Source organism: Mus musculus, chromosome 6, assembly GCF_000001635.26.
Source record: "Mus musculus strain C57BL/6J chromosome 6, GRCm38.p6 C57BL/6J".
Lineage (NCBI taxonomy): Eukaryota > Metazoa > Chordata > Mammalia > Rodentia > Muridae > Mus > Mus musculus.
In genome coordinates this window covers 135133721-135149019 of record NC_000072.6, presented here as the reverse complement: position 1 = coordinate 135149019, position 15299 = coordinate 135133721, and the positions used below count along the sequence as shown (strand labels likewise).

Below are 15299 nucleotides of genomic sequence, written 5' to 3'. Positions count from 1 at the left end.
CACCCCCAGGCCTGTGTGGCACCTGACTGGTGGTCATCTCAGGCTAGCTCCCCATGGCACTGATCTGGTGGTCATCTTGTGCTACCTTCTCACCCCACTCCCCAAGTGGCCCCATGGAGTTCTCTGCCTTGGACTCACTTCTGCCAGGAGCCCTCAGCCTCAGGCAGGATTCTTCTAGTTTCCTACTTGCTCTGGGTCCTAAGAGCCATCAGGGCTTGTGTAGTGCCAGACTGGTGGTTATCTCAGGCTAGCTTTTTCCTGGGAATATTCATAGGTCAGAGCGCAGAGGGTGGATGTGGCCTCTCTCCTCTCTGCCACCTACTGGTGCAAATGAGGCACAGCAGCCACACCTGCAGGGATTCTAGAGGCAGGGTTAGTAAGCCTCTTTAAGAGTTAATTTCCCCCCACTGGTTAAGCACCCCTAATCAACATCCTGGGGTTCTTGTGAAAGCACCTATCAGTACTTCCTAAAGTACCATTTACACATTTCTTAATGCTTTATCTGATAATTATCTAAAGATTGACACAATTGAATCAGTTCACTCCTCACCCCAGCCCTGCTACCTGTCTTTTATCCTTTCATCCAGTCCTGCCTCAGAAGCCAAGTCTCTTCTAAGTGATTGGTGACTCCCCATCTGTTGAAATCCCACTGTGCGACGGGTACCTAGCTATGTACAGCTCGGGCCAAGCACCCTCAACAGCAGTAGCCACAGTTGCAGATGGGGCTGATCTCAGAATAGTGAGAGGCTGCTGCCCGGGCTACCCTCTGTTGTTGTGGAGAAAAACCACGGCCAGAAGTGACTTATGGAGGGAAGAGTTTGTTTTGTGTTACAGTTCCGGAGGGAGAGTCCATAACGGTGGGTGACGCACAGCAGCAGGAGGCCAGAGCTAGAAACTGAGCTATCACAACTTCAGCAGAAAACACAAAACAGAGCGAGGAGAGCAGATGGGGTATAGCAGACTATAAACTCTTAGAGCCCACAGCCAGTGACACCGTTCCTCCGTGATGTCCCCAAACAGCACCACCACTGGGGACCAAGAGTTCAAATATCTTAGCCAATGGGGGTGCCTTTTGCACCAAAACCACCACAGTACAATTCCTGTTGTCCCTAAGTATGTTATGGCTACTTTCATTCTGCACATGCTCTCTCACTGAGCAGCACACCCAGCCACCTACGGAAGGGAGAGAGCAAAAAAGATAGGGAAGCCATTTGCACCCATCACACAGCATGGATGGTCAGCTCAGGGACAGCCTCCATCACATGGTGACAGGGAAAACACTCTCAACTATTTTTTTTTTTTTTAGTAATTCTAGGCATTATATGATTTCATCTACAAATATTTTAATTATGGGATATTTTTAAAAATATTATCATGCCATATTACTTCTAAATGTTAACAGTAATTTGTTAAATTCTAACAATATAAACTATCTGATTTATTTCTCTAGCTGTTTGTTTGCTTGTTTGTTTGTTTGTTTCGGTGCTTGATGAGGGGTCTCATCATGTATTCCAAGCTGACCTTGAATTCACAATCCTCCTGTCTCATCCCTAAGTGCCAGGATTAAAGGCACAAATGACCATGCCTGACTCCCCCATTACCTGACAGTTCATTTTAAAAGTTGATTTGAACTCATGCATCCTTCGAAATTAGCCTATTGATTGGTGTGTGTGCGCGAGTGTGTGTGTGTGTGTGTGTGTGTGTGTGATATGTGTGCATGAGAGTGGGCCTGCTTGTTCTACACGCGCATGAGGAGGTCAAAGACTGACTTTTGAAAGTCAGTTTTCTACTTCACTGCAGGTTCTGGGAGTGAAACTCAGGTCATTGGGTTTATATAGCAAGCACTTTTACCAGCTGGGCCATCTCACTGGCTTCGGTCAGTCCACTCTTAAGCCTTTTCAGTTTGTAATTCTGCACACCACAGAGCATGTTCATTTGTTCTTGTGGTTGGTGGATCACTGGCCCTGTTGCTTCCCAAAGCCTAAGCCTAAATCCTGGCACTTACATGTCACACTAACACGTCCTTTGCCCCTGTGTTGCCTGTAGCCTGTGTTTGGTACTAGAGATGCATTCAGACTGAGGCTTTCAGGTTTGAACCAAGAATCTTTCCTTGCTGTTGAGTCCCACTAGGGACTCCTGTGTCTCTTGGCGCTGAGGCCTGGTAGGGGCTTCTGCGTCTGCTAAGCTCTGCTCCTGTGGAGTTGGCTGGTAAGCTGAGGATGTTCCTGCTTACGTGCCTGTCTCATGGGAGCTCATCAAATGATAGTGTCCTCTGTGTTTGCATCATCCTTCATCAGTTGGCATACTTCAACAAACACAAATCTCGCCTCTTCTCTCAGTTTTACAAAGGTAGAAGCACACAGAGAGAGCAGGAGGCATGGCTCTTTTCCTCTGCTAGTTTTTAGGATTATTGGTTTCTTCCCTTGGTGTCTTCCAAAGGCGGCGATCTTCCTCTCTGGCTTGTTTTGCTTTGGTTTGGTTTTGGTTTTGTTTATGGTTGGTTGCTTGCTTGGTTTAGGTGTTTTGGTTTGTTTTTTACTATCAACAGAAGCACGACTCTGAATATGCTGGCTGCATTGCACTGTTTCGAGCTTGTTCTTTGGGTTTTGTTGTTGTTATTTTGTTCTTCCATTTATCTTTTCTTGGCCTTAAGAAAATCTATTTATGTGGTGCGGTTATAAATACAGGTCTGGGTATGCCATGAAGAGGGTGTGAAGGTCAGAGGGCAGCTTTGGGTGCTAGGCCTCTGTGGTCTCTTTGTTTGAGACAGACCCTCTGTTCCTTGTCCGCTGTCTCCCATCTCCACTTCCTATCACCCCAATAGAGTGCTGACATTACAGATGCTTTGCCTATGTGTCTGGCTTTTATTGTGGGTACTCCAAGTTCAAACGCAGGATCACACGCATGCACTTTTACTTTTGCACCAAGTCATTTCCCCAGCCCCTTCCTCCCTTTTCGAGACAGGGTCTCAGAATCCCACCCTGGCCTCACACTCACTGTGTAGCATGGTCCCCATGCCTCCACCCTCTGAGATCTGGGATTACAGGTGAGCACTAGTGAACCAGGATCTGAGGTTTTTATTCTCTCTGATGCACATATTGTGCCATTTAGGACCAGTAGGAGCCACATTGGTTTCCCATTGATCTCTCAATCTGTTGACACACCTCTCGCCTGCTTTGGCATCTTCCTTATTTTCAAACACATCTTAACATTTCCTGCTCTCAAGCTAGAGTTAACCATTCCTCTAAGACCTGGTTCTTTATGATGAAAAAGGACACCTCAATAAAGGGTAGATTAGGACCAGAGAGATGGCTCAGTAGCTATAAGCGTTAGCCACACAAGCCTGGGAACCTAAGTTCAGTTCCCAGAATCCACATAAAAACACAGATGCAGATCATGTATCTGTGTTCTCAGCCCCCAGTGGTGAGATGGAGCTGGGGACAGGAGAATCATCTGGAAGCTCATAGTCCAGCCTGGGGTACACAGTGAAGTAGCACAAACGAGAGACCCCTGCCTCCACAAAATGGAGGGAGAGAACCAGTTCCCCAGGTTGTCCTCTGGCCTTCACATGTGCACCATGGCACATGCAAGCGTGCACACACACATGCACAACATTCATTAATAAATAAATGTTAAAGGATCGACTAAGGGGCTAGAGAGACGGGTCAGTGGATAGCCTTGTAAACCAGAGGACCTGAGTGTGGATCCTCAGCAGTATGTGAAAAAGAAAAGGCCAGGTGCAGCAATCTGCATGGCCGATCCCAGTGTCAGGGAAGCAGAGACAGGAAGACGGGGGCCCATTGGCCAGGCAGTATAGCAAAATCAGCGAGCCCTGGGTATAGTGAGAGACATCGCAAAAAATAAGATGGAGAGAAATAAGGAAGACACCAGTGTCAACCTCTGGTCTTCACACATGCATGCGTGCACACCACTATATACATGCATGAGCACACAGGGAGCATATATACACACTACACGTAACACACACATAAAGTGAATCCATGGAAGAAAGGGTGGGAGGAAGGGATGGGGAAGGGAACGGAGGAACCATTTGATGAAATCTAAATACACACACATCTACACATCTACAAGCCTAGCACACGGGGAGCTAGACTAGGAAGATGGTGAATTTGAGGCTAGCCTGGGCACATAGGGAAGCCTTGACAAGAACAAACACAAACAAAATGTAGAAGAACCAAATACTGTCTTTATTCAGCCTTGCTCCGTGGGTGAATGTTTTATAACTGAACATCTCATCCTAACTTCCCTTGAGCTTATTCCCCGGGTTGGCCACACGGTGTCACCACAAGTCAAATGTGCAGTTACAGCACTTGGCTCCTGAGTGTCATTGAAAACAAGGTTGGTAACAGAAGGGATCTGTATTTCAAGGAATACAGTGAGAATGCTTGATGGATAAATTCTTTTTCTGCAGCCTAAGAGATGTCTACAGAGAGATTGTACATTAATTAGCAGGACTGTTTAGATAAATAAAATGCCTTAGGGAAAAAAAGATAACACTACCTGAATAGGTCATGTTGTTGTTGCTGCTGCTGCTGCTGCTGCTACTGTTGTTGTTTTAAGTCGTTGTTTGAGACAGGATCTTACTATGTAGCCCTGGCTAGCCTGAAACTCACTGTGTAGGCCAGGCTGACCTGGAATATACAAGAGCTCTGCTGGGATTAAAACTATGCTCCACTGTATATGTATGTATACATCATATACATATACATATACATATACATATACATATACATATACATATACATACACACACACATTTATTTGGTGTGTACATGATGGGGTCAGAATTCAACTTTTAGGAAATGGTTCTCTCTTCCCATCATGTGAGTACCGGGGCTTAAACTCAGGTCTTCTGGCTTGGCAGCAAGCACCTTTACCAGCTGTGCCATCTCACAGGCCCTATGTGAATACCTTGGGGAATAGGATTTTCCTTACACTAAGGCTCGAGGTGATCTTCCAAATGACTGTCCTTCTTTTGCCCACCGAGGTGAGAACTCAGCCCCCACAACTGGATTCTCAGCAGAGACTGGCAATAGATCGTCGAGACTGAGTGATTTAAGGGAGACCGCTGCCGTTTTAATGTAATGACATGTTTGTGGAAGGAAGAGTCGAAGCCAGGGATGGTGCCTCGTGCTGGTAACTCAGCAGTAAGGATCCAGAGGCAGGAGATCCGCCATGAATCTGAAGCCAGCTAGGGCTTCCTATAGTAAGCTCGTAGTATGTGTATCAGTCCAGCCTGGGCTACAGAATGAGACACTATCTCCAAAAATAAAAAAAGGAAAGACTAGAAGGTGGAAGGGCAAGGGGCGTGGCTCAGAGACAGAGAGCTTACTTCGAATGTGCAGGGTCTTTGATTTGCTCCCAAGCAAACCAAACAATGAAGAGAGAGGGAGCTGAGAGCCAGGGCCATGACAGTCAACTTGATGGCATATGACTCATACGGCTTCCATGTCTGTGAGACAGAGATAACAATGCCTAGTTTGTCATAAGGATGAGATAGGATCATATATGTAAATGCCCACTCATCTCCAGGTATGTTGTATTTCCATCTGCCCATATAATCTCGGTATGCTGGACATGACCACTAACGCTGGTGGCCAGGACACCACAGAGCAGAGGTTCTCTACCCTCTTATAGCTCTGGGCTCTGTGCTCAAGGATGTTCCACCCAGTCAGCTCTTGCACTTGTTCAGTAGACATCAATGAGACGCCATCTTCCCTGTGGAATTGAGATGGGCAGTTACTCTAGTTTGGTGCATAGCTGCTGTGTGTGTAGCCGGTTAGTTTTCTCAGCTTGGCACAATCTAAAGTTGCCTGGTGTCTTAGTTGGGGTTACCGTTGCTGTGATGAAACACCGTGACTGAAACCAAGTTGGGGAGGGAAAGGTGTCTTTGGTTTAAGCTTCTGCATTGTAGTCCATCATTGAAGGAAGTCAGAACAGGAACTCAAGCAGGGCAGGAACCTGGAGGCAGGAGCTGATGCAGAGGCCATAGAAGAGTTCAGCTTCCTGGCTTACTCTTCATGACATGCTCAGCCTGCTTTCTTATAGAACCCAGGACCACCAGCCCAGGTGGCCCCACCCACAATAGGCTGGGCCTTTCCCCCCTATCAAGAGCCCTACAGGCTTGCTCCTCCCTGATGGCCCTTGCTTGTGCCAAGTTGACATAAAACTAGCCAGCACATCTGGGAAGAGGGATCCTCAATGGAGAAATTGCTTCCATTATATTAGCCTGTCTTTGGCATTTTCTTGACTAATGATTGATATGCAAGAGAACATTCCACTATGAGAGGTACAATCTGTGGCCTGATGGTGCTAGGTGCTATAGGAAAGCGGGCTGAGCAAGCAAGAGTGGGGAAAGGCGAGGGGGGGGGGACAATGGACTCTATAGTAGTGGTTCTCAACCTGTGGGTCGCGACCCCTTGGGGGTTTGTAGGACCATTTCCCGGGGATCACATATCTGATATCCTGCATATCAGATACTCATGATTCATAACAGTAGAAAAATAATTTCATGGTTGGGGTCACCACAAGATGAGAGACAGTATTAAAGGGTCACAGCATTAGGAAGGTTGAGAGCCACTGCTCTCTGGCCTCTGCTTTGCCACCTCCAGACTGAAGTCCTCACTTCCTATGATGGATGGACTGTGCCGTGGGAGTGTAAGCCAAATAAACCCTTTCTGTCTTCCAAGTTGCTCTTGGTCAGTGTTTTGTCACAGTAACAGAAGGAGAAATTAGAACCACAGCTAACTCTGTAAACTGGTATCCTCTTGTTAACGTTTTAGACAACAGTAGATGGTCAACCTCAGAATCATCACACACACACACACACACACACACACACACACACACACACACACACGCACACACACACACAGAGCATCACAGACTCGCTGAAAGATAACATGGCATGCATATTGGCCTCCTTGACTGACTGAAGCTTGACTCTTGACCACCTCCTAACTTTCCTAGTCTTTCTAGTTTGCCTCTTTATTTTTTCCCTGAACTCACGTGCATGTGTGCGTACGTAGATACGGGTATGTCTTTCTGCTTCCATGGTAACCACGGTTGCTAGTCTGACATGGGGTGAGATAAAATCCAGTGCCCTGGAGGACAGCTTCTTTGAAGGTGAGGAGTTACACACCTATTAACAGGCTTACGAAAACAGTCTGAGCATTCAATTTCCTGTGGGGAGCTCGAAGCACTTTACAAGCATTTCTTGCCACTCACTCAAGCACGCTCGTGAATTCGCAGAGCTGTGGGCACGGAGCTGTCGTCCTGAGTGTGCGAGTGGAGGCTGAGACTGGTAGGGATGAGGCACTTGGTGTTGATGGCAGGCTGAGTCAGCCAGGCTGGGCCTCCTTCCTATGAGGGGCTGTGCTCCTGGGAGGACTTGGCTAGCTGGCTTGTTTGTCTTTCTGTGACTAGGGTCAGAGTGAGTTGGTAAAATGAGCAGAGAAGACAGCACATGCCTGTATTTCTATGACCCTCCCAGCCTTGTTTGTTTCCTGGTGGTTTCTATAGCGAAGCAGTTAGGGAAGTTTTATTTTTATTACATAGCATCATGTGCTGCCTAGGAATAAATGCAGGGGGTTTTCAGGAGTGAACTTTATAAATTCTTGAGTGATGACATTTCCTTTGCCACTCTTTACTGGGTCTCCACTCCCAAGAAACCTTTGATGGGTCCTCTTCCTGTTGTCATCACTGAAGGAGGTCGTAGGACCCCTGAGAACAACCTTTCAGCTTTCTGAGCAACATCTGTACCTTGAATCGCTCCTCACTGACCAGAGCTAGTCATATCTCTTCAGTGGAAAGGGGATAGCGCTCCTCGAGACAGAGAAGGCTGGAGGCAGGAGTGTGAGGCCGCTGGTCACACTACGTCCAGGGTCCTCAAGAGGAGAGTGAAGGATGCCAGGGATGCTGACACTCACCTTGCTTGCTTTCTTCCCTTTCCATTCAGCCCAGGACCCCAGTCTATGCGATGGCACTGCCTGTATCCACTCCCTCCTCAGTTAGACCTCTTGGAAAACATCCTTGCAGGCACACCCTGAGATGTGTACCCTAGGTGATGCTAAAACCAGCCAAGCTGACAAAAATGACCTGTCATACGGTGTCAGACAGATATTCAGATACCATGTGAGGGCTGTTGAGATGGCCCAGCTGGTGAAGGCGCTGGCTGATGCGAGTGTAAGTCCTGGGGTCCACATGGTGAAAAGAAATAACCTGTACAGTCGGGTCTCTGTTCCCACACACCATGGCACTATGCTATGCACACGTACACACACCAACACCCACAACCAAATAAATGAATAAATAAATAAATAATTGTAACAAAAATTTTAAGAAGTAATTGTCACACGATTCATCAATGCTTGTCCCAGCATAGATCTGTGTGGCAAAAATCCTAAGAAATTTGTCTCTGTACCAAACAGTTGGTGTGTGTGTGTGTGTGTGTGTGTGTGTGTGTGTGTGTGTGTGTGTGTGTGTGTGTGTGTTCATGTGTATCTCGGGAGTCTGTTCTCTCTTTGGCCTTGTGGCTCCTGTTCATCGGCCTTGGTTAGCCATTCACTGGCCCACAAACTTTTTTTTTCTCCTCATTATTACCCCAGAAGTACATTTTAACTGCAACTTGCACAGCGTTTACATGGCATGAGATACGGTCTGTAATTCAAAAATTATTTAAGGGCCTTAGAGGGGCCAGCACTCAGTGGGTAGAAGTGCTTACCATGCCAGCCTGAAGACCTGAGTTTGAACCCTGGGTGTGCAAAGAGAAAACTGACTCCAAAAAGTTGTTCTCTTGCTTCCATCTGTGCTATAGCACACAGAGGTCCTCCCTCAGCCTCTGTCTCTGTCTCTGTCTCTGTCTCTGTCTCTGTCTCTCTCTCTCTGACACACACACACACACACACACACAGAGAGAGAGATAAAATAAAAACTAAAGTATCTGAGAGGAGGACCGACCACACAGGATCCATGCAGGCAGGCATGCAGATACAGTCTATTTTGCATAAGTGACCTGAGCAGCTACAGATTTTAGTCCCTGTGCAGGACCTAGGACCTAGAATAATTACTTCAGAGATACCAAGGGGCAACTGTAAAAGTGGTAGCTACTGTGTGACAAGCACTATACTGGGCAGTCTCTTCTCCCTTAATTTCCTAAGCCAACTCTCAAAATTAGTGCTGTTATCATCATCCTTACTTGACAAAGGGCTCAAATGTTCAAGATACTGCAGGAGTTGATCTTGACCACGAGCTGGAAAGTGCTGGGGCTACGATTGGAGCTTGCAGGCAGCCATTTTGCCTCCAGCAGAGGAAAGATTCACTTAAGTACAATACTTCTGGACCTTTTCAAAATCAGTCTTTTGATGTTGTTTTTGTTTCGGTGTTTAAGCTTTTGTTTTACATTTAATTAATCATGTGTCTGTGTGTGTGTGGTTTTGTGTCTTTGGACACCAGAAAAGGGCATTGGATCCCCTGAAGTTGGAGTTAGGGTTGTTGTGAGCTGCCTGACATGGGTGCCGGGAACTGAACTCGGGTCCTCTGTGGGAGCAACAGATGCTCTTAACCCCTGAGCCATCTCTCCCATCCACCCAAAATCAGTAATTGAGAGAAGGAGAATTGTCCATTTCAGACAACAGTTTCATATCAAGGCAGAGTCTGTGGGAAGCCGTCTGCACGTTCCCATAGCCAGGGTCCTCCATGTTTCACACTGGTGGTGCTCAGACACAGACAATACAAAACTCCAGTGTCTTGCAGGCCGTTATTGCTAGAAAAGTCCTTGAAGCTTGTCGTCTTTCTTCCAATCCCATTTCCTCCTTGGTGAGGCTCAAAGAAACAGCTCAGCCGTCTTCTCTGCCTTCTACTCTCCCATCAGTTTGCACGAAGAACCAAGCTGCATTCATTTGAAACTGGCTTCATCGCCCTCCCTGTTGCTGGCTGTTGTTTGCAGTCCCTCACAGACGAAGTCCTGAGTGACCCTGTAATCAACAGACCGAGTGCTGGCTGAGCGTGACTAACCCGCTCGTAAAAGAGCCAAGCATGATTCAAAGAACTCCACCAAAAATAATGTATCATTTGGCCTCGTCTTGGCCGGGTCCAAAGTCAGATTTTGAGTCACAAAGCTCATTAGCAATGCGGGTGTATTTGACTCTAATAAAGAGGTTAGGGGAGTCCGGAGGTAGAGTGGTTTATTTAGAGCTGACTGCGGGATGAGTTTTGCTGTGGACGCAGTGATATAAGAGACGGACTAAACTGGGAAGGGACGGCTTCTCTATGCCCCTTTTCTGCCGTCACATAAATAGCCCATCTTGTTAGAAGTCTCTTTACTTCCTAGAAAGGAAAGTTTTTATGATTTTGCAAAGAAGGGGGGGTGATTAGAGGAGGTTTCTTCATTAGGAAAGCAAATGAGGCTTGCACAGGGTCCCTCCCAAGACGCCCTTGGTTCCCAGCCTTGGTCAGCTCTGATCTAATGAAGCCACCTTGTGTCCCTGTTAGGACGTGCTCATTCACAACAGCTGTCCTGTTTCAGAAGACACAGCTGCTACCCCAACCTTGACAGCTTCACCGTGGCTCCTCCTAGGTGTCTGTCCTTCCTGCTGGTGACAGGCTAAGAAGAACAGCAGCTGAGGTAGCAGAGGGAGCCGGAGGAAATGGTGAAAGGCGGGGTAGTCTGCCTCTCATAAGGAGGGCTCATAGTCAGCTTGGGACCACTGCTGCCTTCCGTTCCCCGAGTTACAGTGTTTAGTTGCAATATTGCATACAACACTCATAACACCAGGAAAAACATTGCATATTTACAGATGAGCTGAAATAGACCCCCTTTGGGGGTCACCTCTCTGGCATGCTTGTCCCAACCGTGGCCCTATCTTCTCTCTAAAAGACTTGTCTTCTCCGCAAGGTCATGTCCTTTCTTACCAGCCCTTGCTCTTCAATCTTTAGGCAATTTGGAGGCTATGCCAAGGAAGCAGACTATGTTGCTCATGCCACCCAGCTACGGACCACACTGGAGGGCACACCAGCGACCTACCAGGGTGATGTCTATTACTGTGCCGGATATGACCCTCCCATGAAGCCCTATGGACGCCGTAACGAGGTCTGGCTTGTGAAGGCATGAGTCACTTGATGAACTGAGAACGTCCTGGAAGGGTGCCACTGTGTCCCCTGACTTAGGGTCAAGGGGCGGGAGGGTGGGGGGAGGTACTTCTTCAGCTCCAATGTTCCTTCAAAATCCCTCACTGCTGATTTTCTGAAATAAGCCAAGATTGGCAGCATCATTCTTGAGTTAGAAAGTTCTGGGGCAGACCAGAAAAAAAATCCCAGTGGCATTTCCTCTGCCACTAAAAACTGATTTTTAATAATTATCGAATTTGTATTTTTGTTAGTGAGGAAATATGTGACTTATGCATGAACTTTCTTCTGTGATTCTTTTAAGAACTTTGTCTAGAAAGAAACCAAAAATACAAATCTTTGACGTATGCAGTGGAGACAGTTTTAAATTATTTCCCAGTTCTATAGTCCTTTAAGAACATTTATTTTACGTGTGTGTGTGTGTGTGTGTGTGTGTGTGTGTGTGTGTGTGTGTGTGTGTGTGTGTTCATGTGTGGGCAGGTACTCTCAGAGCCCATCAGTAGGCATCAAATCCCATGGAGTTAGAGTAACAGGGAATTCAGAGCCGTCAGACTTGAGTTGCTGAGAACTGAACCAAGACCTCTGGATGAGCAGAAAGCACGCTGAACAGCGCTGAGCCATCTCTCCAGCCCCAAGATGGATAGTTTTAACAGAGTGCTGTTGATGGTGTTCACTGTATTTTGAGATCTGGAGTCTGCAGAACCTTCTCCAAGGGTCCCATGGAAAGAGGCTGTGTTCTGGATGCCTGGCTGTCTCCGAGCTTCCAGACAGCACATCTGTGAACAATCGCTGAGGGTCAGGTCTACAGCTGCAGTCCACAGGGGTTTGCAGAAGTTACAAAAGCAGATGGAGAAGAAAAATCACACTCCCACACACAACCAACCCCTAGGGCAGGAAATTTCACCAGGGGGATTTATTCAGAACGATGAGGTCAGAAAAGGTGAGGGTCCTGTTTCCTTAACTGAAAGAGACAGGAATTGAAAGGAACAATGAGGAGTTTCTCACGTATAGAAGGGGGAGGGGCTGTGAGCCGGAAGTGAAGAAAGGAGCTAAAGAACAGGTTGCAGGCTTCAAGGCAGGGAGCTTAGGGGTCATGAGGTGCACCAGGATCAAGTCCTGTCAACAGCCCTAATTTGGACAACTGTAAAGATCTCCCAGAGGAATCAGTGTTTGGGTTACTATGGGAACAGCAAGGGCTCACTCTGTGTGATGCTTAGTGGGGGGTGGGAGTGGGGGCAAAGAAAAACGTGGGTCCTGGAGAAGGAGAAGCAAGAGCTGATGAAGTGTTAGCGGAGGACTTCCAGGGTCGCTTCTGGGTTACAGTCACAGCCGTTTCTGAAGACCAGCCTTGACTGCCTGCTGCACTGTGCACATACTATGAAACTCACTTCACATGGCGACTCTGTATCGAGGGTAGTGTCATGACTGTCACACAGATGAGGAGGTGAGACCACGCCCAAGCTGTCACACAGAACCCAAGACTAAGAGAAGTGTAGCACAGGTCCTCAGGTCATGTCAGGTAGTTTGGATTTTTTTAAAAAATATTTTGTTTAATTATTCATTTATGTAGTGTCTGCACGTACGTGCGTGCGTGCGTGCGTGCGTGTGTGTGTGTGTGTGTGTGTGTGTGTGTGTGTACACAAAGAGGCCTAAAAGAAGGTGTTAGGATGACTGCCTTCTTGTGTGGCTGTTGGGATCCAAACCCAAGACCCCGTGATGAAGCAGCAAACACTCTTAACTGCTAAGCCATTTCTCCAGCCCCAGCTTGGATTTTGTCCTTAAAAAAGAAAAGTTAAAAATACTTGTGTAGCACTAATTGGAAACATGACCCCATCATGTTTTAAGAGGAAACATTTTGACCACACTGCAAAATATACAAGGAGAGGTGTGGCTGAGTCAGGAAGACCAGCCTAGTCATCAGCCCCTCACGTGGTACTATGACAACTGAAAGTCCATTTCTGACCTAAAAGCCCTGGTGATTCGTTCTCTACTTCCCCAGCTTCCCGCCTTTCTAATCTCTTCCTCACCACACAACAGCCACAGAACAGCAAGTCCCTTGGCACTTTTTGCGATGGCTGGGTCTCACCATCCCCTTGATGGTGCCTTGCTTTCAAAAGGGCCTGGAATGCCCTGTCTCTAAATTACCTCACCCCCTCCCCAGATATATCATTTAGGAATACAATGAGTGGTAGAAGAAATGATGAGACTTTCTCTTATCAAACAGTAAGAAATATACAAGTATGCTGAATGGCTGGTGCTGACTATTGTCTCAGGGCTGCAAGGTAGCCAGGGTGGCTCCTGCTGTCACATCCCTGCTCAAGGCAGGGAAGGGCCAAGGAGAGGAAGCTGTCCCTGCCACATCCTTAGCCCCACTGTATGAGAAAACAAAAGCGTTTTCCAGAGGTCCCCAAGCAGAGTTGCACCAACTGACTACTACTAGGTCAATGAAAGCTGCAAGGTGTATTTGCAACTTGGAAAGTGTACACAACTTGGGAAGTGTATGCCTCTAACTGGGAAAGTCAGAGGCACAGGAGAAAAGGATTCACAATGGCTTTAGCAGGACAATCAGCTGTGATTGCAGCATGGGGTGCGGTGAGTGGGTATGTATGCCTATGGCAAGTATAAGAAGGTAGGAGAGGGTGGCTGAGATGGGTGAGGCCAGGTCAGCTAAGATCTGCAGGCTTTCTCTCCTCCACTCCTGGTGCCTGCTGTTCCCTGTCTCTCCTCCTTCCCCGCAAAAGCCAGAACTGGGGAGCATAGCTAGAGTAGAGGCAAGGAGAATGGATTTCAGCCACCATGACTAGATGACAGTGACAGAGGACACCAGACATGAGGAAGAAGAGCTAAGAAAGCAAGACAAGTTCACCCCAGTTCTGTTCACGCCAGTTCTGTATTTAATAATGCAAGGTAGCTGGCGTGCATGGTGGTGTGCACCGGTAGTCATTGCACGTTGGAGGCAAGAGGAATGGGAGTCCAGAGCCAGCCTTGGCTACATAACGAGTTTGAGTCTCGCCTGCGCAACATGACAACCTCTATCAAGCTGAAGGAAAACAAATAAACAAAACAGGCCAGCATGGTGGCACACACACTTATAAGGCCGAGACAGGAGATCGCCACAAGTTCAAGGCCCAGCCTGGACTGCACATTGAGTTCCAGCCTGAGCTAAAAGTGAGATACTGTGGGGTACAGAAACAAGACTGTTGAGCACGTGGAGAACTGGCAGTACAGCCCTCTAACCGGGCTCAGACCCACGCCAGAGCCCTTGACCGGCAGGGTTCAGGAAAGGCTGGGGACACTGCCGCGGTCACCTTGCCCATCGGAGCAAGAAGCTCTCCAGCTAATTGAGGAAAGAGCTGGGTGAGGCCTGCAGTTGAACCAGGCCACAGAACTCCGAGAAGGGCAAGCCAGGCGCTGAGTTCAGCAGTGGGTCCTCGCAGATGCAAACTTCCCTACGTCCTCCATCTGCCAGTGCGGGTCTGTAGAGAGCCGAGCAGATGTCCTGGACATGAGGCTGTGCCGAAGCTCCTGCCCCGGATACCTACGTGGAAAGCCCGGCTGCTGCCATGGACCTGGTGCCCAGTGACAAGGAGCAGGGCCTGCCGACCCCGATATGGAACCATTATGAATCCCTTCTTCCCAAAGCTGACTCTCAAAAACCTCTGATGAAGATAGAGAGGTTTGAATTTAAGAATGTGAAAAAAAAAAAAAAGGCATTTGCTCTTGTTGCAAGCGGGAAGATGGCACCCTATGGCAACACCATCCTCAGGAAGGGACCTCTTCACCTCGGATCCTCATAGAGACCACTCTAGGCTGAGAATTGGCTGTACCTGAACCCAATCAGCAGGCCTTCCCTTGGTGGCAACCAGACCTGGACGTCAGCCTCGGGTTCAAGAAGTTGGCCGATCGTGAGAGCTTTGCTGACCTGACAGATTCCTCCTTCCATGATTTGTGAAATTGATGGGGGTGGGGGGGTGGGGGGGTGGGGGGGTGGAGCAGTCATTGTAAGTCCTCAATCTAAAGGTTTTATACTCATTTTTTTAAGTGAAATACTGTCTCTCCAAAAGAAAAAAACAAAGAAAGGAAAGGAAGCCAAAAGGGAGAAAGAAAGAAAAGGGAGACCGCGAGCACAGGCTTGCCCATTGCCGATCTACAAA

At 47.7% G+C, this 15299-nt stretch overlaps 1 protein-coding gene, 1 non-coding gene and 1 pseudogene across 3 annotated transcripts in view, besides 1 other annotated feature; 2 read left to right on the top strand and 1 right to left on the bottom strand.

Annotated features, from left to right (window-relative positions):
* The window catches only part of Hebp1 (heme binding protein 1), a 30697-nt gene extending 19196 nt beyond the window's left edge, over positions 1-11501 (top strand). For both annotated transcript variants that reach the window (NM_013546.3, XM_011241224.2), the window contains exon 4: positions 10957-11501. In NM_013546.3, coding sequence (NP_038574.3) covers positions 10957-11131 — 175 coding nt within the window. In that variant the 3' untranslated portion in view covers positions 11132-11501. The remainder of the gene's footprint in view (positions 1-10956) is intronic.
* On the bottom strand, positions 239-372 carry Gm22881. Its single transcript, XR_003956630.1, has one exon. It is a non-coding gene; the product is annotated as a small nucleolar RNA SNORA17 (small nucleolar RNA).
* Positions 6910-7473: an enhancer, noted in NCBI's record as "Hebp1R3 preCRMcc fragment". NCBI's record gives its function as "erythroid enhancer when stably integrated in mouse MEL cells" and the evidence as "EXISTENCE:reporter gene assay evidence [ECO:0000049][PMID:17038566]".
* On the top strand, positions 14573-14949 carry Gm29803 (predicted gene, 29803; annotated as a pseudogene).